Here is a 27,783-nt window from a genome sequence, read left to right on the forward strand (position 1 = left end):
ACTGGCGTTAAAATCTCGAGCTGCGCGAAACAGACGCGAAAAGGGGCATACAAAGGGGAAATTAAAGAGCCACAGCGCGTTCCCGACGAGACATGCCACTTTAGCAATCGGTCCCCTCTTTTTGTTTATTGACAACGTTGTTGTCGGCATTGCAAGAGAGTGGGGGTGTTTGCGCTCCTCTGTTCTGGCGTCTTCCCATTTGCCTCTGTTGATTTCGGGATTCCGATTTTTGGCATTTTTTGTTGTCTCGTTTTCCTGGGATCATTGTATTGTGGCCTTTCTTGTCGGCCTTTCTTTTGGGCTACGTCCTTGCATCACCCTCCACATTGGCCATTGAGGTACGTCTGGACCCGGTGCCACTGCCTGTTCCCCCACCGCGGCGTTTTGCGCCCTCCTGTTCAAGACTGCTGACATCTTGCGGTTGACACTCTCCTTTATAGCAATCACACATCATCCGCCATGTCGTGGATCGCAGCCAACGGCGCGCAACGAGCGGCTGCGGCTGCATGCTATGGCTGCCTCGTGAACGGTGCAGCGCCGGCCGCCGTGGTCGCACGGCAGGGAGCCCAAACCGGGCCGTCGCCTGCTGCAGTCCGGTTTGCGTCCTCGTCCTCGTCCTCTTCTTCCTCGACAACCAAGCCCCGCGCCACACGCACGTCTCGCGCTACATCAGCGGCGGCCGAAGTCTTGCCGACAAGCACGGCGGCCGCGACGACGCGAAAGCGCGTCAGCAGCAAGGTGGCGACGGCAGCGGTGGCGGCGGCGGCTGCAGCGGAGGATCCTTCTACGACAGCGGGACCAGTAAAGGCAACACGGGGCAGAAAGAAGAAGGAAGCCGAGCCGGTAGCCGAAGCCGACACAACAGAAGCCGCACCGGCACTTGTAAAGAAGACAAGAGCCTCGGCATCCAAGACGGCGAGCGCAACGGCGACTAAGACGACATCAACAAGAAAGAAGGCGGCTGCAGCGACAGCGACAGCAACAGAGACAACAGCGGAGATTGCAACTCCTGCCAAGGCGGCAGCACCAATAACACCCCCGTCAGCCAAGCCAACGACGGCCAGCAGCACGACAACAAGGAGAACGGCGACGAAGAAAGCAGCTGCGGCATCTGTTTCTGCGACTGCTGCCTCGGCCCCTGCGATACGCACGCCGCGCTTTGCGGCAGCTTCGAAGACCGCACAGACACCACCATCACCGCCGCCTACTGCCCAGCAGACCGCATATGCGGCCGCCAGCCAGGAAGAGGCCTTGGCCGAGCTGAAGCGCCTGCGCCTGGCAGCGGCGCCACCGACGACGCCGCGCCCGCCACCCATGTCGGCAGCGGCTGCCCGGTCGGCTGCTGCGGCCATGGCCTCGACGACATCTTCTGCCACGCCCCCGCCCGCTGCTCCTGGGCGGGCCCGCCTTACACTAAGTGCTGAAGAGAAGGAGCCGTTCTACGACGGCAGCGATGTCGGCGGCGGCGGTGCCACGGCGGTGCCTAACATTGCCGACACGCCCGAGTATAAGAAGGCGACGCGGCAGTGGACGTCGCTAATTGTGGCAATGCCCATTTTCTTGGTGACATCGTACTACCTGTTTGATCGATGTAGGTGTTCTCTTTTCTCTCTTGGCTTTGAGTTGATCCCCTTCTAACGTTCTGCAGTGGCCCTTGGCAATGTGCCGACGGACCTGACGGCGTACCGCGACAAGCTGCAGCAGGCAGTGGACCAGCTCGGCGAGGCGGCCACCACGGCGCTAGGCGGCGAGAACAACCCGACCGCCTCGAGGGCGAGCGAGTTTGCTGAGGAAGATGCCAGCGGAGACGAGAAGAAGTAACTGTGGGAGAGGAGGGCGGCTTTCGGCCTTTTTTTATTTGTACGAATACGTTGACGATAACGACCGATCACGACTCTGTTCCTACACCACATTACAGACAAAAGGTGCGCATGGCGAACATGCACCGATGCGTATCTTTCGAACACGATGCCCGAGAGGAGCAAAGCTTCCGTCTCGCCACTCCATTTCTCCAACTTTGTCCATGTTTACAGCTTGCATTTGTGATATCTTGTCTTGTGACATCATCTTGACAACCTTCATGAGCTGTAATAGCTCACATGCCTAACGTGTAAATGGTATGAACGTAAGACAAAGCACCAGCCATTGAGTCAAGTGATGACGGCTTCTCTGACGAGATGTTGTCGGGAACCCATCGTGGCAAAAGGGAACAGTGGGTCGTCGTTAATATGTACGCTGCTGTATGCACGTTCTATGCGCCCACGGAGAATGAATACTCAGAGAGAGTGGCTAGAGTACGAGGATGGTAGGCTAGCAAGCCGGCAAAGGTTGCTTTTGAGGATCAACCAGCCTACGAGTCAAAACGAAGGATTGTTTTAGGGGAAGCACGCCTGGTGCCGGCTGAGTTGTCCCGGCGCCAAGGCCAGTGACGGCTTATGCTTACGGTATTTCAATGGAGAATATGTGTAGAGTCTCAGATTGTGCAGCAATCAAGGCCACTGACCAAGGCTCTTTTCGTTCAGCATCCCATCGTTCTGCGTCTTTATCGATATACAATGCTTCTTTCATATATATGCGTATGTACAGAGGAACCACTACTAAGAACGGGACAAATAAGCAAGTATATAATGGAACAGCAAAGCAAAAGCTCTTATCTAAAACCATAAATCCGATTCGATGCAGAAGAAGCTTGGATGACTTTATGAACCGTGTTCGAATGGTCTGGGTTGACTACCCTTTCCATGAGGTGTCCTTGGTCGTATCTTTTCACTCCTGTTTGCCTCATCTGCCTCTCCATTCCGTCTACAGCTTCGACTTGTTGCCCGCGGCGCGCTTCCGCATAATCTCGGCCGCGTCCCGCTTGGCCCAGTCGCGCATCGTCTTGCGCTGGATCTTGCCCGACGCCAGCTTCGGCACCTCGTCTACGTAGACCACGCCGCCTGTCAGCCGCTTGTGCTTGGCTACCCGCGATGCCATCCACGCCTGGATGTCCCCGGGTGTCACCTTGCCCTTGGATGTCTCGTGGATCGTCACGTATGCCCGCGGGAACTCCTCGCCGTTGAGCGTGATGCCGACCACCGCCGCATCCGCCACGTGGTCGTTCTCGAGCAGCACGCCCTCAAGCTCCGCCGGTGCCACCTGCAGCGCATTGACCTTGATCAGCTCCTTCTTCCGGTCCACAATCCAAAAGTAGCCTTCCTTGTTGCACACGGCAATGTCGCCCGTCTTCAGCCAGCCGTCGGGCACCAGGCACTCCTTGGTCGCCTCCTCGTTGCGCCAGTAGCCCATGCAAATGTTGGGACCGCGCACGTGCAGCTCGCCCGGCTCGCCCAGCTTCACCTCCTTGCCGTCTTCGTCGACCAAGCGGCACTCGCAGTTGGGGTCCAGCCGGCCCACGCTGCCCGAGTCGTCCTTGACGCCGCCGGGTACATGGATCGCGCCGCATGTCACCTCCGTCATGCCCCAGCCTTGGTTGATCTGCATGTTGAAGCGGCGCTGGCACTCGTTCTGCAGCTCGCGGCTGAGCGGCGCGGCGCCGCAGAGCACGTCGCGCACCGACCGCAGGTCGTAGCGCTGCGTCTCAGGCCGCTTCGAGAGCATGACGAGAATGGGTGGCGCAATCTGCAGACTGGTAATCTGAAACTTGCCAACGTTGAACAGAAACTCCTCATACCGGAACTCGGTCATGATGTAGATGGGCACACGCAGCTTGATGGCCATCAGGATCGTGTACAGCTGGCCGTACGCGTGGTACAGTGGCAGGAAGCCGATCCAGCGCTCCTGTGGGCGGTCCTTGAAGGCGTACGGCTTGTGCGCGTACCGGATGAAGATGGTCTGGTCGACGTTGGCGATTAGGTTGGCGTGTGAGACCATGACACCCTTGGGCAGACCGGTCGTGCCGGAGCTGTAGTTGATGGTGGCCACGGTCGTCTTGGACTCGGATGGTGCCAGCTCGGGCCAGTTGTAGCGTGCGGCATCGGCATCCGATCCCGCCAGTCCCTGGCGCCAGTCGACCACACCTTGCACCGGCGTTTTGTTCTCGACGTCTGAGAACAAAAAAATGTTGGACTTGGGAATGCCGGCCTTGCTGGCGCCCTGAAGAGCGGTATCAACGAGGCTCGGGTGGACGAGCACGACCTTGGCCTGGGTGTTGGTCATCTGGTGAACAACCTCAGGTACAGTGTAGCCGGGGTTGGTGCCGCTGAAGATGTAGCCGGCGCCGACAATGCCCAGATAGGCGACGGGCACGAAGATCTGGTTGGGCGTGAAGATCATGACAACATCGCCGCGCTTGAGGCCGAATCGCTCGAGGCCAAAGGCCAGCTTCTTGACCCATGTTAGAGCCTGGGCTGGCGACAGGTTCTTGTCGACGGGGTCCCGCGTGTCATACCACAGAGGTTCTTCCTGCGGCTTCTCGTTCTCAGGGAACAAATAGGAGAGGATGTTGGTTTGGGGGATGTCCAGGTCTGGGTAGAGCGATGTGTACGGCATCTTGGCGGTGAGGTAAGGTTTGGCGAGGCGCAAAGTGAGAGAAGACCGGGTATCAAAGGTAAGGAGGTGAGATGGGAGGAGAAAAAGGAAAAGAAAAGGACCTCTCGTCGTTGTTGTGCGAGAATGTCAGAGCCCAAGGTTCAAAAAAAAAAAAACGATATAAAAGAGGCAACAACAGAAAACCAAAGAAATGGAAACGCGACAGGTAAAGTTCGTGATGGGAACATGCAACACCAACCGACTAGGCAAACAAAAAGCGAGGTAGTGAAAGGTAAGTAGTACCCCCAAAAAGTATAACGCTGCTCTGAGTTACATAACATAAGACAAAGCGGCCGTCAAGACAACATAAAACAGGGGACAATGGAGCAGCAGCTTACTCGCCGCGGAAAAGGCACCAGGAATTGCGGAGAGACGGCTCATGGGCCCAGCTGTCAGGAAAAGGGAACCAGCAGCAGATCCGGCAATATGCGGCCCCTCTTGAAGTGATAGAGACAAAATCAGAACAAGAAATCGCATACAATAGACCAAACAGCTCAGGGAGCACGGAGTGTAGTTGCCTCGGAGGACCAGAGGGCGAGTGTAGGAGCACTTGAGTCACGAAGTAAACCAGTCTGCCAGGCGAGGAAGAGACGCTGCAGCGAAGAGAGCAAACCGAGGATGACAGACAAGACAGCCACTGCAGACGGATCGCACTCAACCATACAAGGAACGGCAGCGGAGATCATATCCGGTCCTGAGGTCCATTGAGAAATTGGAGAAGCAGAGTCAGCAGTGGCGGACAGAACCGATCCTGTGGCCTAAACGGCCGCGGGCCCAGCCTGCACTGTCTAACTGTGTATCTCGTTCGCCGGCCATCATACTCCGCGTTCGTTGGGGTTGACGGTCTATGTGGAGAGGCTGTGGCGTCTCTGAAAGGCGAAGACTGGCGACAGGAGAGAGGAATGGTACTGTTTTCCCGTCGGGATATCGGGGCTATGTCGGTTGCGGGGAGGCAAGGTGGATTCTGGCATGGAAGGAGACACAGAACACAAAGAAAGGAAGGTGCAACGGGCAGTGGCTGGAAAAGGGTGGAGGCTGCACCAAACGGTAGGTGCGACTGTGTGAATGTGTTTGTCCTCTCGAGACATTGGGGAAGGAGGCACCGAGGTTCCAGGCCCAATCTGCAAACTAACCGGCAACTACCACGGTAAGTTGCATTGGCGGAGACTACTGAAGGAACAAGCGTCCCAGGTGGCGTGTGTGGTGTTAGTCTGCCGCGGCACCCCTATCGCGCGACCCGGTTTTACTGAATCAATGCGTGGAGAAGACCGCCACTAACACGGCCAGACCACCAACTGACGAACAAGGAGAGGAGGCAGAGCATCGCACCTGCCTGGGCTGGGGGAAAAGAAGTTACGCTGCACGAAAGGTGCGAATGCGGATGCACACTTGCGTTTTTGAGAAATAGGAGTAACATAGGGCATCCATGCGTTCCGTATTTTGAACTCACTTTGGTGTCCTCTTTTTGTCGTTATCTCGTTCTCCCATTGTCCTCCAACATTTCACCTCGCACGCTCTCGCCCCACGACCCCCCCATCATGTCCGAACTCCGCAACTTCGACAAGCTCTTCTCGCTCGAGGGCAAGACGGCACTCGTCACAGGCGGCTCGCGCGGTCTCGGTCTGCACATGGCCTCGGCCTTTCTTCGCGCTGGTGCCTCGCTGGTTATTGTGACCGCCCGCAAGCTCGAGGGCGAGCAGGGCATCAACCAGGCCGTCGAGCGCCTCAATGCGCTTCCCGGCATACACGGCCGCGCCGTCGGTCTGGCCGCCAACGTGGGTGACTCCGACGCCATTGTGAAGCTGGTCGCCCAGGTCAAGGACCTGGTCGGTTCGCGCGGCCTCAACATCCTGGTGTGCAATGCGGGTGCCTCGTGGGGTTCGCGCTTCGAGGACGCGCCGCCGCACTCGTCCGTCAAAATTTTGGACCTGAACGTGCGCGGCATCTTTGAGCTTGTCCAGAAGAGCCTGCCGCTGCTTGAGGGCCGCGCAACGCTCGAGGACCCCGGCCGCGTTATTATCATCAGCTCGACGGCCGGCTCCAACGTGCCGCACGTGGGCGCCACCGGCACCATCATGTACTCGGTGTCCAAGGCGGCGGCCAACCATCTGGGCCGCAACCTGGCCGTGGAGCTTGGCCCGCGCCACATCACGTCCAATGTCATTGCGCCCGGTTTCTTCCCGTCGAAACTGGCCCAGGGCCTGATCAAGAACCTGGGCGGCGAGGAGGAGCTGAGCAGAGACAACCCACTGGGCCGTTTGGGCATCCCGGAGGACATTGCCGGCCTGGCCGTGTTCCTGTCGTCGGCTGCTGGCCGCTACGTCAACGGCGAGGACATCTCCGTCGACGGCGGCGCACGGTTATCTGCCGGCCGTCTGGCGAAGCTGTAAGCGGCCGGATGGGCCGTTGGACGACATTCTGTACATTGATCTATTTTCCGTGGTTTTATTTTTTACTCTCTTGTATGGCATTGATTGTATAGCGGACACTGTCGGGGCCGTATCCTGCATTCGATATGCTGGCTCTAAAGGCAAAAATGGTCTCTTCATGTCCGTTTACTCCAACTGTGGGGTAAGCTAAGCTGTTAGGAGAACGGGGTAAACAAAAAAGCCTTTCTTGCCGAGCTAACTTATCATGAAGAGGTGTTAGTGGCTACCATTTCCGGGAAAACACTTCCAGCGGCAAACGATAAAGTACCTCCAGGGAGCGGACAGAGCAGTTGGGTACATCGCATAGAACATGAATGGGGAGAGTCAATTGGACATTGAAAAAAGAAGAAATTGTAGCCTCGGAATAGTAGGGTAGTATTTATTTTGCAGATTAACATAGAGCGAGTCGAGCTTAAGCAACGGAGCATGTCTACTCACTTTACAAGGTTTGCTAGATGCAGGTCCTATGTGCCGTGAAACAAACAATAAAGAAAAAAGTAAATAAACACTGATGATACACGCTTAGTATTCATTTTCCACCAACGCACCCCGTCCCTCCCCTTAGTCGAACGACTCGTACTTGTAGCCGTACTGCTCGGTCAAGGCCTTGGCTTTCTCGTTCGTCTGCCGCAGGCGTGCAATGAACGTGCCGGCGGTCTTCATCTCCTCGCGGCCGACCTGGTGCCGGTGAGCGGCGTCGGGGCCGTCGGCCACACGCACAAAACGCGCGTACGTCCACATCTCGGGCAGCGGCGTGTGCTGCGTCAAGCCCTGGCCGGCGTAGATCTGCATGCACTCGTCGATGATCTGGGTGGCCAGGTGCGGCACCAGGACCTTGCTCTGGGCAATCGCGCGCTTGCCAGCCTTGTTGCCGCGGACGTCCATGGTGTCGGCTGCCGACAGCACGACAAGGCGTGCGCCGTCAATCTCCATGCGCATCTGGGCGATGCGCTCAATGTTGCTGTCAAAGTCGCCAATGAACTTGCCGCGGGGCTTCTTCCGGGGGTCCTTGCAGCGCACCAGGGCAAGCTCGTAGGCACGCTCGCACTGGCCGAGCAGACGCATGCAGTGGTGGATGCGGCCGGGGCCCAGACGGCCCTGGGCAATCTCAAAGGCTCGGCCCTCGCCCAGGATGACGTTGGCGGCCGGCACTCGCACATCTTTGTAGACGTATTCGCCGTGGCCCTCGGGAGCCCAGTCGTAGCCCATGATGGTCAGGTTGCGCACCTGGGTGATGCCGGGCGTGTCGCAGGGCACCAGCAGCATCGTGTGCCGCTTCCAGCGGTCCTCGTTGTCCGGGTCGGAGCATCCCATGAGGATGTAGAACGTCAGGTCCTTGTTCCACAGGCAGTTGCCGTACAGCTTGCGGCCGTTGATGACGTACTCATCGCCCTCGCGGCGGACCTGGATGCTGATCTGCGTGGCGTCCGAGCTGGCCACGTCGGGCTCCGTCATGGAGTAGGCCGACGAGGCGGTGCCCTCCAGCAGCGGCTTGAGCCACTTCTCCTTCTGTTCCTCGTTGCAGTATTTGGCCAGCAGCTCAATGTTGCCCGTCTCGGGGGCGTGGCAGTTCATCGTCTGCGGCGCCCAGTAGCAGCGGCCCATGATCTCGGCGCAGCACGAGTACTCGAGGTTGGTCAGGCCTGGGCTCTCCTTGAAGTGGTTGGGCAGGAACAGGTTGAAAAGGCCCTTCTTCTTGGCCTTCTCGCGCAGCTCGTGCATGACGGGTGGGATGGCCCAGCGCTTGCTGGTGAGCTGCTGGCGCATGACTTGCTCGCGGGGGATGACTTCATTCTCGACAAAGTCGTAGACGTCCTGGATCTTCTGGACGGCCAGCGGCGACAGTTTTTGCTGCACCCAGACGGGTATCCGCTGGAACGCTGGGCCGTCAAAAACAGACACTGGGACGGACATAATGACGAGAAGACGGGTATGCTGGTGAGACTCTATAAAAGAGGTGAGATGGCTAATCAGAGAAGAGAAAAGGAGAAATGAGTTGAAGGTAGAAAGCAAATATCGGGACAGGGCAAAATAAATATAAAGAAGATTAAACAATACAATAGGATTCGACATAGAGGAAGCGAGTAAGAGAGGTCGACCACCCTCTCCCCAAGAGCGGAGACCGGTCGTTCCTTACCCAAAGCTAGGCTTGTGCCGAGCAGCCCAGCCTGGGTAGGTTGGAGACATCTCTCTGCCGTTACTTTGCAACCGATGAAAACGACCACCAATCTTGGCTACAGTTTCGCACTCACCAGCCTGACAATGTGGAGCGGCAATGCCTCTCTAAACAGAGCTGCATGCAATGGTCACTCTGGCATATGATTTTGGGCATTGCTCGTGTTGCTTGAGAACGTGTTGTATTTTAGCCGACGCCTTCTGACAAAGGCAGTGGGAACAGCGCTGGTTTGGCGCGCCAGCTGCAAGTCTCTATCGCCTGAAGCGCAGGCCCACTCGGGTCCTGCGGCTGTAAAGCTGCCCCCTCTTGCTTCTTTGCCGCGGTTAGGTACCTGTTTATGCAACTAATACACACAAAAAAACAAAGTACCGACAAGTCTTCTCATCCACTGGAACTCAAATGTCCTCAGCCTTTTTTTTGTTGTGATCCAGGATTCTGCAGGGAGTGTCTATATAATGTATGCTTTTCTTGCCGTCGTGCGGTTTTACCAGATTACAGAGTGCAGAGTACGAATAGGCAATCATTCATCACGGCAGCTGCTAAGCTTGCGAGACGGAGTTGGCTCGACCATTTGTCCTTGTCGTAATATTAAAAGCATTCTGACGAAGATCACGATATGATCTCAGTAGGCCGGTTGCGGATATGGCAGGGACACAGTCACGAGTCAAGTTGCTCTGCGTGCATGCAAAGTCTTTGTATTGTCGTGGACTGCTTTTGTATCAAAGCGACGTAGTAGAAATGCCATTGTCAGCATTATGAATGCGTCACTCTGTCAACAACGCTTTTCTTCCCCTCTCGGCCACAGCATAGCCTCTCACGGAATGATCTTGGCCGCACGGAATCGGTCGAAGGCCGTGTAGAAGGCGTCCTTGGTCGTGTACTCGACCTTGTCCTTGCCCATCATCTCGAAGCACTTGGTCATGTCCATCTGCCGGTCAAAGTTCAGCATGGTCATGATGAAGTAGGCAAAGCCGCCAAAGGCGCGCTGGCTGCCGACGCGGCCGCTCTTGAGGCCGTGCTTCTTCTCCAGCGCCGTCCACTGCTCAAAGTGGTCCGCCAGGTAGTTGACCGGGTCGGGACCCTGGCCGCCGGCCGGCGGTGCCACGCCTTTTAGGCCAAAGTACGCGGCAATCACGGGCCACTTCTGGCTCCACGACGCCGCGTTGTTGCTGTCGGCCGCGTTGTAGCGCTCCTCGGACGTCTTCTCGGGGTGCAGAGACGCCACAATCGACACCTTGGCGCACATGTCCTGGCTGCTCTCGATAAACAGATTCTTCCACGATACCTCGGTGCCGGGGAACTGCACCTCGGCGCCCTCTCCCTCAATGTCGCGGTACAGAGACAGGTAGGTGCCGAGCTGCTGGGCCAGGCAGTAGATGTTGTTGTTGGGGACAAAACCGATGATCACGTCCGGCATGATCTCGCACCACGTCCACGGCTTGCCCTTGGACATGGCCGACAGCATGTCGGTCTGGCCGTAGTAGAACATTTGCGATGCATACGGCTCGGGTATCCGAGGTAGCGACTCCTTGAGAGGCAGGTCGTTGTGGAAGGGGAAGTTGTCCTGCAGCAAGTGCACGCCGTACGCCTTGGTGCCGGTGGGCAGCACCACGTATGTAAGCTTGGGCGACAGGTTCTCGATGGCGGTGACGGCCCGCTTGATGAGCTCGACGTTGATCGTGACCTCCTTGGCCGGGTCGGCATCCATGATGTAGGCAAAAAAGTACACATGTGTGACGGTGTCAATGTCGGCGACGCGCTCCTTCATCTCGGCCTCGAGGCCCGCTTGGCCTTTATCGGTCAGAATGTCGATGCCGCTGACGACATTAAGCTTGGGGGACGCAGGCCAGTTGGCGGCCTCTGGTGTCAAGGGGCGGTTGGTCAGGGCCGTGACCTTGTCAAAGTCCTCGGGCGTGGGGTAGCCTTCCAAAATGGCGTTGACTATGGCCCAGCCGGTGATGCCGCTGGCTCCTGTCGTATGTTAGATTCGGGAGCATGGAAAGTACATGCACGCATATACGCCATGTATGGCTTCAAGAGAGATGGTGGCTTCAAAAGAACACTGATCCCACCGTGACAATTCGCCTTCCATAGGCCGACTTACCGTAGACAAGAGCGTGGTTACCCATGGCGGTCGATTTGGATAGGAGGACGATGAGAGTGACTGCTCCTGCAGATGCCTGAGGTGGGATGAGAGAACGTCTTCAGTATTGCGAGAGAAGGACTTGCAGAAATGGTGAGATATGTTTTGCGTGAACGATCGATTCCAGGTTACCCCTCTACAGCTACAATATTCAGGGTAGGTAATTGTCTTCAAGAAGTAGTAGAGGAAGGAGCGAACTTGCTGGTAAAACAATACCCCTCTTGCCATAACGGGAGGTTTGGCAGGACCGCGGGCGGAAGTAACACCAGGGAAAAGTGGACTTCTGGAGGTTGTGAGGAGGTGAGGACGATTTGGGCTCCATTCCTGACGCGGGCAAACATCATCCTCTAGCTCTTTCTTTATCTACCTCAGCTAGTACTGTCCCTGCCCCTGCTTGGGTGATTGGTTGCGGAGCTCAGTCTCAAGACAGTTTGTCCAAAAACCTGAAAGGCAACAGCAGTGCAGAGATGTGTCCGGATCGAGAAAGAGCGAGACGGGCACAGATGACGTATGAGAATCACGAGACGATCGAGAAGAAAACGTAGAATACCCAAAAAAAGGAAAGAGCACCAGAGAGAAATGGGAACGCTGTGATTTGTGTTCAGGAGCGGAAGCTATGCTGGGTCGTTCCTTCCATCTACGATACAAAAGGTGTGAAGTACGGAGGCTGTCATTACCATCGTCCGTTGAAGGGTGTCAGTCGGTCGAGAAGGAAGCAGCTAGGGGCAAGCGCGTGAACTTAGGCGGGGCAGGTGCGACTCTGCGAGCCTTCTACCTTAACTGACGGCCCGAGATTGAGGCCTTGTACAAAGCACAAAGTATGGAATATCACGACAGTCCTTACTCGGAGATGTGGACGACTGAAGTACCCCAAATATACTTGTGTCCGCACACAAACTGTATGAAATACCGTGTACCCCGATTCAATACTTCTCCAACAGTCAAAATACCACTGGGAGACACAAAACGCGGGGAAGCTATGTGGGGACTCTGAATCATTTCCCGTCCTGCCACTCTCCGGGAAACATTTTCCCCACGTTGCAGGCCGCACCCAGCAGCAGGCCAGTGAACGTCCGTCTCCACAAACATCGTCGTTCGACCCCACTGTCACGCCCCAACTTGACAAGCTCCCATGACTCGTGGGGTGCGGGCAGTAAACAGGAGGCAAGAAGGAAATGTAGCATCGGTGGTTAAGTCGATTCAACTTGGCTCATGGTTTGGTCAGGCCCGCAATATGAATGAGAGCAATAAAAAATAAAAGGCATCACGACATGATACCTGGGTGGATATCTGGAGTTCGTCCGTGTTTTGTGGCCAGAGGCACTTTTCCGAGCTGTACCAACAACCCGAATGCCATCTTGCAGCATGGAGGAAGACCACAGACAATGCCCTCCTCCTTCTCTTTTTCTAGGACCGCTCTTTGCCTCTCTTCTTCGGCCATTCGCGTTAATTTATTCCTCATTTTCTTTCTTTTTTTATGAACCATTGTTTGCCGCGCCAGATTGCCCATTGCCGCCTTCGGAAATGCACATCCAACACCCCAGCGGGCTAGTGTTGCCTGTCCCGGGGGCTAGAGGGAATCGACAGACGTCTGTCGTCAGTGAACCTTGAATCATGTCGCCAGTAACAGTCTGCCATTACTGTTTTGGTCTTCAACCAGGTGAAAATGGTCCGCTGGAGGGTACGCACCAGCAGCACCAGCAGACCACTCGCGTTGTCCGATTATACGTACTGAACTTTAGCGGCTTTGAGGGAGACGGAGACTAAACGAATAAAATAAGGTGAGAAAGTAAAGGGTAAAGGTCTGGTGAAACTTCGGGGTACGGAAACCGACATGCTCTCGTCGTCCAGGATGCCCGGTCACCTGCAAACGAGACCCTGGCGCGGTTGTCGTGCGGTTACACATAGTTTGTACTTTGAAACAGAATTGAAAAGACACTGCAGATGCTGTGAATCTCCGTTCCGATGCCAGAGTGGAGCGGACTGTGGTTAAAGAAACCCTCGCGGTGACCCAGCCTTTGGCCTGCGGTGCATCACTAATCCGGATGCCATCTTTGTGATTCTGTCTTGGTACGTCTTGCTGTCCGGCTGTCCATATTGGCCGGCCCTCTTTTGTCATGATCTCTGCCCCGATCTTAACATGCAAGAATGTGCATGGCATTAGACCTTCTTATTCATGCTGTCCCTCATGCTCCGTTGTTGTCATAAAATCTTTAGAAATTTCGTAATTTTGGTCTTCTGTTGATACCTTGCTGACAACACTCACTCTCCGCCGGAGCAGTATATTGCAACAGCCGTAACCCTTCCGTCAAGTAGATAGAGCTTGCAGCTAAGTGTATTTTCAGAATAAATCAATGGAAAAGAAAGGAAAAAGAAAATGAACAGTAGATATGAGGGTTCCACTAATATCTCTAATCGATATCCACATCAAACTAAGACGCAAGCACACTTATATCTCTGTGTCTCCTCCTTCTGCATTGTTCTCCTCTTCTTTGGCCAGAAAAAGTGGTAGCCATACAATAAAAACCTTCCTGCCATCCCCCTCGTTTTTACTGCACTCCTCATATTTGCTTTTATTGGTCGTTCTTATTCTCGTCCTCCTCTTCTCCTCCTCTCTTTCCCGTCTCCTCGTCCTGCGTCGGGCCAACCATCTGCACATAGAACAATCGGCGTTTTCCTTTTCAGCTATCCGTCTCTCTTTCATCTTTCATTCTGTTTTCTCCCAGGCATATTCCCATTTGGACGAACAACGCCCTCTTCCCAAACGACAGCCGCAGCCATGTCTCCTTCCGCAATAAACGGCACGAATGGCACCGACAAACCCGCCAACGATGCCAACACCTTCTCGTATCCCGAGATGGCGACGCCATACCGCGTGTTGCAGCAGTACCACTCGAAGCCTACCAAGCTGCGAGTGGCCTGCATCGGTGCCGGTGCCTCTGGTATCTGCCTTGCCTACAAGATGGTATGTTGGTTTCTCTTGCGTCTTTGCGCCCTTGCAGTATTTCGAGTTTCGTTTTCCTGCAGTCTCTCTTGCGTGACGCTATTATTTTTTTTTTTTTTTGGAGACGGGAAACGCTTCCCGGAACGATCCTGGACCCCTCTTATTGGGGTCACGCCTTGGCTTCGACTGGCTCGGGCAAACATACACGCGTTTCATCCGAGTCGTCGTGTTCACGAGCTTTGTTATGGTCATTTTGTTATTCTTGTCTTTTCTTATACTCGTGTACTCTCCAATGCCTGCACACGGACTAACACCCTGATAGGAAAAGCAGATGGTGCCGGGCAGCTTCGAGCTGGTCCTGTACGAGAAGAATGAGGTTCCCGGCGGCACCTGGGTTGAGAACACGTAAGTCTGAGAGTGATGCGACCTTTTCCCATGAGAACTGTCTACTAACGTCCACAGGTACCCCGGTGTTGCTTGCGATGTAAGTCGGGATTGAATTCACGACCGTGCTGGTGGTTGATGCTAGGAGATGATCAGGAACAAACTGTCGTCACCACCACCGTCGTTCAATACTAACCTCCTTTTCCTCAGATCCCTGCTCACCTGTACACCTTCTCGTGGGATCCCAAGCCAGACTGGTCCAACTACTACGCATACGGCGGCGAGATCCGCAAGTACTTTGACAGCTGCATCGAGCGGTTCGGCACGCGCAAATACATCAAGGTCAACACGCGCGTAGTCGAGGCGCGCTGGAACGAGGACCGCGGCATCTGGGACATTATGCTCGAGGACCCGAAGACGCACGAGACGTGGAAGGACTGGTCGCACGTGCTCATCAACGGCACGGGCATTCTCAACAACTGGGTGTGGCCCGACATTGAGGGCCTGCACGACTTTGAGGGCCCCGTGATGCACTCGGCGCACTGGGACCACGGCGTGTCGTTTGAGGGCAAGTCGGTCGGCGTCATTGGCACGGGCTCGACGTCGGTGCAGATCGTGCCGTCGCTGCAGCCGGTGGTCAAGGACATGAAGGTGTTTATGCGGTCGTCGACGTGGATCAGCCCGCCGTTCGGCGCGGGCGTGCTCAGCGAGGAGCTGCTGAGCAAGAGCAGCACGGGCGGCGACGACGCCAAGCGCCAGTACACGTTCAGCCAGGAGGAGAAGGACAAGTTCGCCAAGGACCCGGCGTACCACCTGCAGTTCCGCCGGCGCATCGAGGCCGAGATCAACTCGCTGTTCGGCATGTACCAGCAGGGCTCGGCGATGTCGGAGCACTTCCGCAAGGTCATTACCGAGGAGATGACGCGGCGCATGGGCCCCGGCCACGAGAAGCTCAAGGAGTTTATCATTCCCAAGTGGGCGCCGGGCTGCCGTCGCATCTCGCCCGGCGACGGCTACCTCGAGGCGCTCGTCAAGCCCAACGTCGAGCCCGTCTTCGGCCCGCTCAAGAGCGTCACCAAGGAGGGCATCGTCACGGCGGACGGCCAGCTGCACAAGCTCGACGTCATTGTGTGCGCCACGGGCTTCAAGGTGGCCTTCCGACCGGCGTTCAAGCTCGTCAACGGCGCCGGCCAGACGCTCGACGAGGACTGGGGCGACAAGGTCAACCTGTATCTGGGCGTGTCGGCGCCGCGCTTCCCCAACTACTACACGATTGTGGGCCCCGGCGCGACGTGGTCGTCCGGCACGCTGCTGCCGTCGATCGAGACGACGGTCGAGTACTCGATTAAGATGATGAAGAAGATCCAGCACGAGAACATCCGGTCGATTGACGTGCAGCAGGAGGCCGTGGACGACATCTACGCGCACTTTGACGAGTTCCACAAGACGACCGTCTTCCAGGAGGAGTGCCGCAGCTGGTTCAAGGACGGCAAGGTCAAGAACCGCATCTACCTGTGGCCGGGCTGCACCATCCACTTCCTCAAGACGATCAAGACGCCGCGCTTCGAGGACTACAACATCCGCTACCGCTACGGCAACCGGTTCGCCTACCTGGGCAACGGCGAGGTCAAAGCCAACGTCACGGGCGACGTGAACGGTCTGGCGACATACGTGCGCAACAACGACGACGAGTGGGATGTGGAGTAGAAGGGTAATGCGATGTGTGGTCACACGAAGGTGGTGCAGCGACAAAGATAACGACGACAATCAAAAGACATGTCATGAGACGGCAGTCCCAGTCCAGAAACAACAACATGCCACAACAATAAAAACACGACACATCCTCCCTTTTCATCGGCATGAACGACGACGACACAGCGACGAGACACGACGACGCAAGAACAACTAGACGGAAACAGTCTGTGTCGAGGGGTGGTGAGGGTGACGTCCGACAACGGACGACAGGACTTCAATCGCGAATACGCAATGCTGGCATGCTGGCCAGCTCCCGCACGCCCGCTGCATTATTGGCGAGCTAGCTTATTTCTTTTTTGTCTTCTCTCCCATTTTGTCGGCCGCATGACCTTTCGTGCTCCCTCCCTACCTCTTTTTGCTCTCTGCCACCCATGCAGCCAAACGACTGCCGGTTCCCCATTTTGGGCCTTTTCCCCCCTCGACCGGGAAACAAGTTAAGCCGGCTTGAATTTGACCGATTTCGACGAACCCGGAAAGCAATGACAACTAGCAAAGTCAAAATGGGGACGCAGCATGAAGGCAGCCGATAAGAAAAGACTTGCTTGTTCTGTCTGGTTGGGGGCCAACACCACTGATTCATCACACCCTCGTGCGCAAGCATATTTTTTTTTTTTGGTCCGTTGGAAATTCTTGTCTGTTGTTGCCATCGGCTACTCGTCGTCTCGACTGCTTGAGCTCCGATACTATTCCCCGTTGCCTCGTTCTCTGTGTCTCTCTTGTCTTTTGAAGCTGTACGTTGTGTCTCATCACCTGGCTGGGTTTAAGCTTTTCCTGCGGTATATATTATGTTATTCCTTCTTTTTTTTTCCTTCCAATTTATGTGCACATCTTCTCTTCGGCTTCCACGGCATCCATGCATCACCAGACGCGGGCTACTCCTTGCCTCTCTCCTCGTATACGCTGTTTTTAGCTCATCACGGTTGCAGCACGTCGTGCGTCGTACATATGCGTCAATTGTGACTGTTTCGGTCGCATCATCGCACCTCCTCTCTACAACTACAAATTTCAGTACGATGTACTGTGTTTTTTCAATTTCCTCGTCCTCGTCGCTTCATCCCACGCAGCTTGCATCTGTTGTTACTTGATTCTCATCACGGTGTCATTTTACCACCTTTTTGTAACCTGCACCCCCACTCCGACCAACAAATTCTCATCCTTGTGTTTCCATTTACTTGTTTTGTTGCATTCTCGTTGGTGGCCTCACTTGCACCAGCACCCACCCTCCAGTCTGTACGACGTAGATGACCGTTTTCAGAATATAGTGGCTTTTTTGAACCACCAGGACCAGTGCCACCGTCATACGATTCCCACAGTTTCTTACATTCTATTTGTATGACCTTGCCCAGCTACCGGTTGATTGCTTTGAGATTGAACTTCGGCCTGTATTTTGTGGCATATAAGTTCTTGCTTTTCTTTCATCGCTGAAGCTGCCGTATGACGGCCCAACGCTCAGTGCCGCAAGGGGCGGCCAACAAAGAGAATCTTCACGCTAAACGCTTGTGTGCCAAGGTCTACAGGAGTCTACGACTTACTAGGCGGTTGGTTCCCTCGGAGTCTTTGACACATGCCCGTTGGCGCTCCACCGAACGCCACCAACACCGCTCACATGGACACTTGCACATATTTACGTATGCCCTGTTTGACGCGGAAAAAAATAAAAAATTCATGGCCGTTGCCCGGAAGCCAAAGCTCCCGGCTCTTGACAGTTCATGGGAGGGGCACACGTTTTGTCTCGTCCTGTTGGAAAATCCCCGTGGCTTTTCGTCCGTTTCATTAGTTGAACGCAGGCAAGTCGTTAGAGACTAAGTGGAGGGCATACCCTTGTCAAGAAGGTGCCGACAGCGGCCGGGCAAGTGAAATGTATGGCTCTGTATTGCTGTCTCGCCGGTCTTGTTTGGAAGGTTGGCATAGGGTCCAGAGACACTTCCAGACACGCTTGTTCAAAGGCTGACGAGCGAGAATAGGCACGTTGGGCGAGCAATGTCTGCAGAGGATGGGCGGAGAGGTGTCAAGATACTCGGCTACGTCTCGTGCTCTGTACATAAACTACCATCCCGTTCACTTTGGTGGATCCAATCCGCCTCCCACGAAGTTCGTCGTTGCTAGTCTGCAACTGTCGACGGGTCGGAGACTTTTCTTTTCTCGTTTTATTTTTGTCTTTTTCGTCAGTGTATCGTCGACTCGGTTGTTTTCGTCTCGCCTTGGCCGTTTTACGCTGCCCCCGTCAGAATCCGTGTCTCCAGGTCGCGGCAGCATACAATTTTGGCACCTGTTCCCTCTCTGTCCTTTGAGCCGAGTGTTCCCCTCTTTCTACGACGTCGTTGGCGAAAGAGGTAACACGACGTCCATTCCCCTCTTCGTCCTGTGCATGAGTCTGACCTCGCCCGCCGTGACCTCGGTAGAAGCGCCGGTTGGAGAAGCTCGCTATGGTGGGAGACAAGGCCAAATGCCCTGAACATCCAGAATGGCAGATCACAGCGAAATCCTGCAAAATGGAGCAAAAAGGGGAAAAGCCCAGAACGGGTGCGGGGTTGCTGGTCGTTATTGCCGGGGCTAGTAGCGCGAGAGGAGATTTCCCCTCTTTTTTTTGCCTGCCTCTTTCTGATTTTGCTAGCTTGGCTTTGGTGCCTTTTCGCTTGATTTATTCGCTTGTTTAATTCGCCTGTTGGCACCTGGCACTTGCCGTTTGGCCTGCAGATGACATTGGGTGGGGAAGGCAACTCCAAGTGTGATTGCAGCTGGGCTCGCTGGGATATGGCACACTCCGTTTGCAAAGAATGACGATGGAAGGGGCGTGCGTGTGGGGAAGGAGTGACTCGCACGGCCGGCTGTGCAAATAGCGATCCCACCCTCAAGGTCACCCGGAGGCTCTTTCCTTGCCTTTCGCGCTTGTTGGTCAGCTAGGCAGGAACACAAAGCAAAATCACTTTCTGCGGAGGGAGTATGTTCTATGTTGTACTCGATACCACTTTCCTCGCCAGTGCATGTCTGCTAACCGTTCTTTCCACGCGGTTGGGCCTGACCTTGCACGACTGTCCCAGCTGCCGAGACAAGAAGGAGCATGGGCGAGAATCGGAGGCAGGCGCGAATGAGATGGGTTTGACTTTTGACCTGACGGGAAAGAGGAAGAAGGGACGACGAAAAAGGGGGGGAGGGGGGGATAGGAGATGCACAGGTCGTCCCCAATGATCTGTTTTCCTTGTTTAGTAACAAAGCAGCGACGTGATTCCCACCAACCCTTGTTCTCTGTTGCATCACAGCTCCTTTTTCGGCAACGCGGTGCTGCCAGCTTTCGCTCGCCTGAGCTGGTCACGAAGTTCAACTTAGTCTGCAGCGCCCCACGCTCTCCGCACTTTGTGGTTCGGATAGTCTTTCGCTCAGAAAAGAATGGAGTAAGTGCTTACGCTACAGCGCCATCCACAATTTACGTTTCGCGCAGCCAGTCGTCCGTGCCCGTACAATGTCTCGACATTGATAATGGTCCGACAAACAATCCACACTCACCTTCACGTTCTTTTCGGGTCTCTTTTCGGTTTTATTTGACTGACGCACCTTGCTATTCGTCGTATACCAGAAACAAGACCCTGGTGCGACGGAAATAAAATCTGCCTGGACGTGTCAGAACGATATGTCACTCATACGAATGTATTCTCAGGGTTAATTACTGGTCATTTCTGGGCATCCCAGGGCAGAAAATCTGGAATCTTGGCGGATTTCCGAGCTCCACGCCAAAGGTGTCCCCAGAACGTCAAATACAACACTGCAGAGCGCCGTCTTGGCCACCTTCGACAGTTACCATCATCCTGCTCGGATGCGTGCCGACCGCCGACCCACATCTACAAGTCAGAGCGCGTATCGATGTGCATTGGTGCAAAAACCAATACACCTCATGTAGCCAGAAAAAGGAAATACCGACAGGCACAAAAGTCTGTCGACGATATAGACTTCGACAGGTGGACACCAGTTCCTCCTCGTCTTGCCAGCCACGAGCCGCCGCCGCGCGCCCAAGAAACATTTAGCTGCCTCCCCATAACTGCTAGCACGCAAATTTGGGCATCGATTCGAAGAACCGAAGTGCAGCAGCTGCAGTTCCAGCGCTCAGTTCAAACCCAATCACCCCTTGCTCGGTAGCGTGCACATGCCTCGTGATGGCACTAAGGCTTCGGGGAGACGCCAGAGATGCTGCCATCGACAGTCTGGAGAGCAATACGAATCCCAGGCGGATACTCTGGGGCTGATGACCAGCACCAAAGACGGAGGACAATACCAGCGTCATCCGTACAAGCCTGGACTTAACGAGGTGGGACAGTGGCCAGTGGCCAGTGGCTCTCGGGGTCACTGCATTGTCTGTTCTGTTTTCATGTTGGAGTTGTTTCTCTGTCTCCTGTCTAGTCGACTATCCCCACAGCTGCTGGCCAGCCCTAGAACATGATGTGATCGCCTTTTTACACCCCCCCCTCCCCCGGGCCCACCTTCCTTTCACTTTTATCGTCAACCCACCGACCTGCCAGAGACCATAGTCAATAACCGTAGGCCGCGTGCCTGTGTAGACTCGTTTACCCCGGAGTCAACTTTGTTGGGGGGAGGACAGCACTCTTTCCTGTTGCTCTCCTATTCTTGTGCTTCACTTTCTTTGGTCCGGCACCAATGCCTTGTTGTACCGAATACTCCTCCTTTTTATTTCGTTAACACTCCGTAGATACTCCGGACTCACCAACGGATCACTCAAGACTTGGAGAAATCTACACAGGACACAAACCAAACGTCAAATTCCCCTGAGAACCTCAACCTGACACACACACACACACACACACACACAAATTATTCGTACTCGGTTTTGTTTTCACAGTTTGGTCTTGTTCCTTTTCTTTCTCATTGCCCACCCCTCTTTTCCGCACAGCTCCTATACCTGATTTCCCGTTCTGGTAGAACGCTCCAAACAAGCTTTTTGTCCATCACCCCGTTCGAATTGCGTTTCTTCTCTTTTAACTGCCTCCTCTCGCGGCCCCCTCCCCCCCAAAACCAAAATCCAAACCAAAACCCAGCACTGCCCATTTCCCATATTTTGAAAAATCATTCCCCTTCTCTGGCACAGATCACATGAGACCCCCTCTCACCCACCTCATCTCTCAACCTCGCCCTTTCTTTAGCGGCACATCGGACTTCTATCTCCATTAAGTTATATCCTGGTCTGCCTCTCGAGCAAAGAAAAAAGAAATTGTATTCGGTCTTCAACTGCATCATCAAGCAGTGGCTGTCTCCACGTGTGTATCGAGGCTGCCAAGCCTTCTCCAATTTTGATGAGAGCAACAGTAGCGACCTACCTTTCACAGCAAGCATTCATCCACGCCATCCAACAAGACAATACACCCGCACCATGGCATCCGCCGACGAGGCTAAGCTGTCCCACTCGGACGACAACGACATCCACAACCAAGAGAACGTGTCGGCGCGCGGCAGTGCATCTCGCAGCATCAAGCAGCAGGTCCGCCACCGTGCTTCAGTGGCCTGCGCATCATGCCGTGACCGACGTATCCGTTGTGTGGTGCCCAAAGGCGAGGCCGAGTGCACACAGTGCAAGCGGGCCGGCACCGAATGCATCATCAAAAACGACGATGAGCGTCGGCGGCCCATTTCCAAGGCGTACATGTCGTCACTATCAGACCGCATTCAGCTGCTGGAGAGCATGCTGGTAGATCGCGGTGTTGAGCCGCCGCCGGCTGTGCACCCGCCCAAGACGCGACAAGACACGGCAGGAAGCAAGGCCGGTGGACAGACCAGTGCCGACGAGGGCCTATCAAACTCACAACAAGTACTTGCTGCCGGCTTTGCCCAGCAACAGCAACAGCAACAGCAACAGCAGCTGCAGCAAGAAGCTGCGGCACAACAAGCAGCAGTGCAGCAGGCAGCTGCCGCGCGATCCCAGTTCCAGCAGCAGCTGATTGCAACCACCAGTCCCGATCTCCTCGCCCCTACACCACAGGCCCAGCAGTTCGTCTCAAACCAGCTGCCCTCAAACATCAGCAACGGCCAGCCGGCTCTGAGCAGTGATGGATCCCCATCACGCGACAATACGTCACCGCCAGAGTCCTCGGCGGACATCCAGACTGATGACTTTAATATGCACGAAAGTGAACACCTTGACACAAGCCTGTCCGGTCCCGTGGCTGCGGCAGCCTCCGCAGCCGCCGCCGCGGTGAATGCGGCTGGATTTCAACATGGCTTGCAGCAGCAACACCAATTCCACAACTCTCACGCCCACGCTACATCGTCACAACTCGCCTCCTCACATTCATCGTCACACACCGCACCCCACACATCCACAATGCTTACCGGAGGCGTGTTTAACAAAGAAACGTCACCATTTCGCAACCTTGACCCAAAAAAAGAAGACATTGTACAGCGCCTGTTATCGACGAAGGGCAACCTGTCATTTGACCAGCTCTCTGGGCGTCTTCGCTTTTTCGGCCCTACAGCCAACAGCCACGTGTACGCTGAGACATCCGACTCGGTCGATTCTCGTGAGCCGCCCGAGCAGGTACGCCGATCTGAACGCATTATCCGCTCGTTGACCTCAACCACGCACGACTACCTTATGAACTGTTTTTGGAACCACTACAACGCCATTATCTACGTCATCGACCGCGAGGCATTCGAGGCCAGCCGCGAATCGCAGAATCCCAAGTTCTACACATCCTTCCTGCACATCACCGTCCTGGCGATGGGCTACCGCTTTTCTGACCGCGGTCGTGAAGATATTAAGAAGATTAGTCTCGGAAATCGCGAGAGTACACTGCAGCGCGAGGCCAAGTACATGCTCGATATCGAGCTGGAGCGGCCGGGTGGCATTCCAAGCGTGCAAGCACTTCTACTACTCGGTGACCTCGAGTGCGGTGTCGGCCGTGACAACACCGGCTGGATGTACTCCGGCATGGCTAATCGGCTGGCCTTTGACATTGGCCTGCACCTCGACTACCGCAGCACAGGCATGAATGAGAAAGAAGTCGACATTCGCCACATGGTCATGAAGGCAGCCATTGTCATTGACAAGTACTGGGCGCTGTTCCTCGGCCGGCCGACGAGCATCAAAAGCCAAGACATTGGCATGGACTTGTTGACAAAGCGTTTCTCCTTGATGGTATCGTTCCCCACCGAGGATAACAGTGCAGACGGTGTAGGCGGCAACCGCGACGCCCGTCCCGCCAAGATGAGCAACGAGGAGATCTACGAGTATCTGTTTGAGCTCATGGAGCTGGCCGGCAAGATTGTCGAGACGCGCGACATGCACAACCTGAACACCGGTAACAACAATACCAACGCAGGTCAAAACAGCACCAACGCGTTTGGCGGTGCTTCTGGGTACGGTGGAGATGTGCGCAACAATGCGTCGGCCAGTAGCTTTGCAACCATCATGCCGTTTGCAGGCGGCACAGGTGCCGGCCGCAATGGCAACAGCGGTACGCTACCCCAAGTTGGTGCTAGTGACAACGTCTTTGCACTCGACGAGTCCGAAGAGAACGCGTACCTGCACGTCATCAGCCTGGACCGGCAACTGCAGAACTGGTACCGTCGGCTGCCAGACCACCTGACATGGAAGCCGGCCAACGTCAAGGCTGCGCCGATGAGCTTCTTCTTGCTCCACCAGCAGTACCATGTCTCCATGATTCTGCTGCACCGCCCGTGGGCCAAGTACGGCTCGATATTGTCGTCGGACGGGTCAAGCACCAACTCGCATCCGAGCCCGTCGTCTCCTTCTGCTGGTGGTGGCAACGTTGCGGCTAACCGTCGCGACTCGTTTAGCAGCAATACAACAGGAAGTCATGCCGGTGGCATGACCGTGGCACAACAGCAGCAGCACATGTACAATGGCATTGCCGGCCAGGGCTCGCACGCCATGGCCGCCAGTCACTCGGTGCTCGGCCTGGGCGACCCGCAATGCATCGTGGATGACAGCCGCACCACGTTATCGCGCAGCATTTGCACACAGCAGGCCATTCGCGTTGCGCGCATTTTTTGGCAGCACCGCCAGCGCTTTGATGGCCGTCGCATCTGCATCACGGGCATCCAGCACGCCGGCACGGCCGCCATTGCCCTGATTGCTGCTCTTGCCTACCAGCAGAGCAGCGATTCCGACCGTCGCTCGTACCTGGGTTACCTCGAGATCCTATCGTACGCGCTGACTGATATGAGCCACACTTACCAACCAGCGTCTCGCATGGATGACCTGCTCAAGGCCGTCTTGGAGCAGCTACGAAGTGACGTTTACGGGCCCGACTACGCGGCGGCCATGGCAGTGGCGACTTCTGCTGGCAACAACAGCAACAGTAGCAACAACAACAACGGCCGGCCTGGTAGCGTGTCCTCGTCAGCAGCATATGGTAGTGAGCTTGGTAGCGCTACTTCTCTTGGTGCCGGTGGCAGCAGTGGATGGTACGGTCCTGGCAACGTGGGCGCGGGAAGTGGTGGCAACATGAATGGCTTCACCGGCACCACTCTGGTACAAGCAGCCAGCGGCGCACCCAGCGGTAGCAACGGTATTGACGTCTACAGCGTGTTGCCAGCTCGGCGCGAAAACCCAGACGCGGATGCTCTCCAGTCCTTTAAGAAAAGGCGGCCCCCTCCCTCACGTCGCGCCTCCGAGTTCACACGGCCACCACCACCTTTCTTTTCGCAACACACGCCACCCGGTCCGAACGGTGCACCGGGTGGCGGTGGCGGTTTCCCAACAACACCTTCGACAACGGCAGCTGCGACAGCTGCAGCCTCTGCAGCGGCGGCGGCTGCCGCCGCGTCTGCTGCTATCCACCACCCAGGCAATAGTCACCACCACAATGTCCAAGGTGTGCATAGCCAGCAGCAGCTTCATGCGGCTCAGAACCAAATGATGACCAACTTTTTCTCAGCCGGCACGCCCGGCGGCAGCGGTGCTGCATCTGATCGTGGTGGCCCGTTCGGCTTGGACTTTCTCAATGGCTCGGACATTGACCTTGACGGATTTGAAGACCGAAATGACGCCACGGGCCTGCTTCGTGGCACTGGACTTGATGACTACGTGCTGGTCCAGCCGGGTACTTCGGATAGCTGGGCTTTGAATGGGAACACCCACCACAACCAACAGCCTCAACAGCCTCAACAACACCACATTCAACATCACCATCACAGCCAAAGCCACGGAGCCTTTGATATGCCTATGGCGGACTGGACGGTCGGCCCGTCGGCTGTTACCACAAGGCCTGTGGCGTCTGCAGCCGGTGTCAAACCCATAGCATCACTGTCAGCTTCGTCGACACGGGGTGGCAATGCGGTCGGTATCGGTGCGGCGTTGGATGCCGAGCGAAAGGCAGCCGCCTCGGCTGCTGGCTTGCGCAGCAACAACAATACCAACACCACCACAACCTCGTCCCCAAACAACAGCACCAACACTGCGCCCCCGCCCAACAACGGCGGCCCATCGCCTGCCACCATCGGCACCGATACCTTGGACTCGGTGTCAGTCTCTGGCGTCAAAAACCGTGCCAGCTTTGACAGCTTACGTCCGCAAATGGACATCCGCAACAACAGCTCTGCGGTTGGCGAGGACGAACATGGGAACAAGAACAACCTCGACTGGATGGAGGCTGACGTTCCACTTGACGCTCTCAGCCCTGTTAGCCTGAGTGGCTTGGTCGTGCAAACGGTCGAGAAGACTATGGGTGATGACAATAGAAACAACGGTGACGATGGCCGCAACACTGATGATGCCGGTGGCAACACCGGCGACCCTGGGTCAATAGCTGGCCATGATGATGACCGCAACCACGACCTGGACTTTTTCAGTTTCTAGTCGCGTCTCCAGTATCTTTTTGTTGTGTCCTTCCCTTTCTTTTGTACTTTTCTTGCGTCCCCCTTAAATTGGTCTGTTTTGAGTTTTACTGCCCAGATGAAAGTTTGGCGTCACTCAAAATTGTTTGCTTTCTGTAATGAAACGTGGACCGCTATCGTGGAAATGGTTGTATTCGTTGCAAAATTGTGAGTCTTGCTTTACCTTTTTATTCTAACTCGGGTGTTACGATCGGATGTTATGGGACCAAAGCAAGTTTGAAATTTACTTATACTTTTTATTTTATTTTCTATTAATGTTTTGTTCATTCAACCTGGTTTAGTGTATGACATGTGTTTCGTGTGTTAATGGAATTGATTTCCACGTTCTACCAAACGTGGCTCGAGGGTGTGCTGGGGTCTACTTTATGTAGTACAGGGGCCCTAAAACCTCAGAGGACCGGGTAGGAGCTTCTGTGCCCCAGTGCTGCCTCGGCGAGGATGTTCTTCCACGTACTAGGTAAAGGTTGGTGCGATGGGCACGCGAGTGAATGAGGGAGTTCGATGCGGGAAGGCGGAGAACGAGTACGATTGAGTTATCAGTCGACATTGGCCAAAACGGCTTTATTCCACGTAGCCGTCGGTGGCATAGAACAGAACACAAAATATGGAGAAACCGGGCGATCCATAAAGACGGTGCCAAATGCGGATGGCCTCATATGGGACACCCGAGATGGGTTGCCCGGCAAAGCCATCGCCTATCTTCATCCACAAAGCTTTTATTTGAAGGAACGTTTACAACAACATGCGCCTGGCATCTTTTACCAGTCCGGATTCTTCCAAACAGCCGCTGGTGCGGTACAGTGATGGCAGCCAACCCGCACCTTCCTATCACGGCTGCATGGGCAATTGGACGCCCGTCGTACACTGATTGGTCAGAAGGGCCTGATGCGATACCGATAGCTTTGGGGTGAGTCGAAGAGGAGGAAGGTGCAAATCCTGGGGCCATCTGCTCCACTTTTTTGTTATGATAGCGATTTGAAAGTGCCATTAGTAACTATCATGAATGTTTTTTGTCGTGCCAGTTTAGTTTGACGAGGCCTAGGACCGGCATCTACGGTTGAACTGTATACAACTAACTGTATGTCCTACTTCTCGCAATCCTCTATAAAATGCCTCTCTTTTCAGAATTCGCTTCAGCCACAAAGGTGAGCGGTAGTAGAACCAAGTAGAAATGATAAGGACTGCCGGCCAGGGAATAAATGTCTCGGCGTTCAAACTTACCAGTGCGTACTTTGCTTATTTAGAAGTGCCTTTGATCTTTCACAGTGGACTTTTCAGTAGGAAGCTGTGATGAGTCTGAGGTAACTGATAGCAAACCAGAGTGAAAGAAGATATGGAGGCCAAGGGTTTGCGAGTGACGGCAAGTTAATCACAAAAAAAGAATACAAGGCCTTCCTGGGACAATGTAAGGTGCAGGGAATGAAGGATATTAGTCCGAAGGATCGGGTCCGTGTCCCCTGCCATTTGAGTATCTCTCAATTGTCTTTGACCGCGTTCAAAGCGCCTCACACTCTCTCTCCGCCTTTGCTTTTCAAGTCATCCAGCTACTGCCTTGACCGCC

The 27,783-nt window shown here is 55.1% G+C and overlaps 7 protein-coding genes across 7 annotated transcripts; 4 read left to right on the top strand and 3 right to left on the bottom strand.

Moving 5' to 3' along the window:
* Nucleotides 1-459: 459 nt before the first annotated feature.
* Nucleotides 460-1,821, top strand: SPSK_00034 (uncharacterized protein; the record flags this gene model as incomplete). Its single annotated transcript, XM_016727015.1, has 2 exons — nucleotides 460-1,591; nucleotides 1,649-1,821. The coding sequence occupies 2 exons, from the start codon at nucleotides 460-462 to the stop codon at nucleotides 1,819-1,821; spliced, it is 1,305 nt and encodes a 434-aa protein (XP_016582530.1).
* Nucleotides 1,822-2,802: 981 nt separating this feature from the next.
* On the bottom strand, nucleotides 2,803-4,491 carry SPSK_00028 (4-coumarate:coenzyme A ligase; the record flags this gene model as incomplete). Its single annotated transcript, XM_016727010.1, has 1 exon — nucleotides 2,803-4,491. One exon carries the CDS (start codon nucleotides 4,489-4,491, stop codon nucleotides 2,803-2,805), a length of 1,689 nt encoding a protein of 562 aa, XP_016582531.1.
* Nucleotides 4,492-6,068: 1,577 nt separating this feature from the next.
* On the top strand, nucleotides 6,069-6,920 carry SPSK_00055 (rhamnolipids biosynthesis 3-oxoacyl-[acyl-carrier-protein] reductase; the record flags this gene model as incomplete). The annotated part of the gene is made up of 1 exon (XM_016727036.1): nucleotides 6,069-6,920. The coding sequence occupies one exon, from the start codon at nucleotides 6,069-6,071 to the stop codon at nucleotides 6,918-6,920; it is 852 nt and encodes a 283-aa protein (XP_016582532.1).
* Nucleotides 6,921-7,520: 600 nt separating this feature from the next.
* Nucleotides 7,521-8,873, bottom strand: SPSK_00035 (acyl-CoA dehydrogenase; the record flags this gene model as incomplete). Its single annotated transcript, XM_016727016.1, has 1 exon — nucleotides 7,521-8,873. The coding sequence occupies one exon, from the start codon at nucleotides 8,871-8,873 to the stop codon at nucleotides 7,521-7,523; it is 1,353 nt and encodes a 450-aa protein (XP_016582533.1).
* Nucleotides 8,874-9,949: 1,076 nt separating this feature from the next.
* SPSK_00037 (sirQ protein) lies at nucleotides 9,950-11,264 on the bottom strand (the record flags this gene model as incomplete). Its single annotated transcript, XM_016727018.1, has 2 exons — nucleotides 9,950-11,106; nucleotides 11,240-11,264. 2 exons carry the CDS (start codon nucleotides 11,262-11,264, stop codon nucleotides 9,950-9,952), a joined length of 1,182 nt encoding a protein of 393 aa, XP_016582534.1.
* A 2,793-nt stretch (nucleotides 11,265-14,057) lies between these two features.
* On the top strand, nucleotides 14,058-16,313 carry SPSK_00013 (cyclohexanone monooxygenase; the record flags this gene model as incomplete). The annotated part of the gene is made up of 4 exons (XM_016726996.1): nucleotides 14,058-14,243; nucleotides 14,545-14,627; nucleotides 14,685-14,706; nucleotides 14,817-16,313. The coding sequence occupies 4 exons, from the start codon at nucleotides 14,058-14,060 to the stop codon at nucleotides 16,311-16,313; spliced, it is 1,788 nt and encodes a 595-aa protein (XP_016582535.1).
* Nucleotides 16,314-21,738: 5,425 nt separating this feature from the next.
* Nucleotides 21,739-26,184, top strand: SPSK_00006 (fungal specific transcription factor domain-containing protein; the record flags this gene model as incomplete). The annotated part of the gene is made up of 1 exon (XM_016726991.1): nucleotides 21,739-26,184. The coding sequence occupies one exon, from the start codon at nucleotides 21,739-21,741 to the stop codon at nucleotides 26,182-26,184; it is 4,446 nt and encodes a 1,481-aa protein (XP_016582536.1).
* Nucleotides 26,185-27,783: the final 1,599 nt, after the last annotated feature.

Source organism: Sporothrix schenckii (assembly GCF_000961545.1).
Source record: "Sporothrix schenckii 1099-18 chromosome Unknown Cont51, whole genome shotgun sequence".
NCBI lineage: Eukaryota > Fungi > Ascomycota > Sordariomycetes > Ophiostomatales > Ophiostomataceae > Sporothrix > Sporothrix schenckii.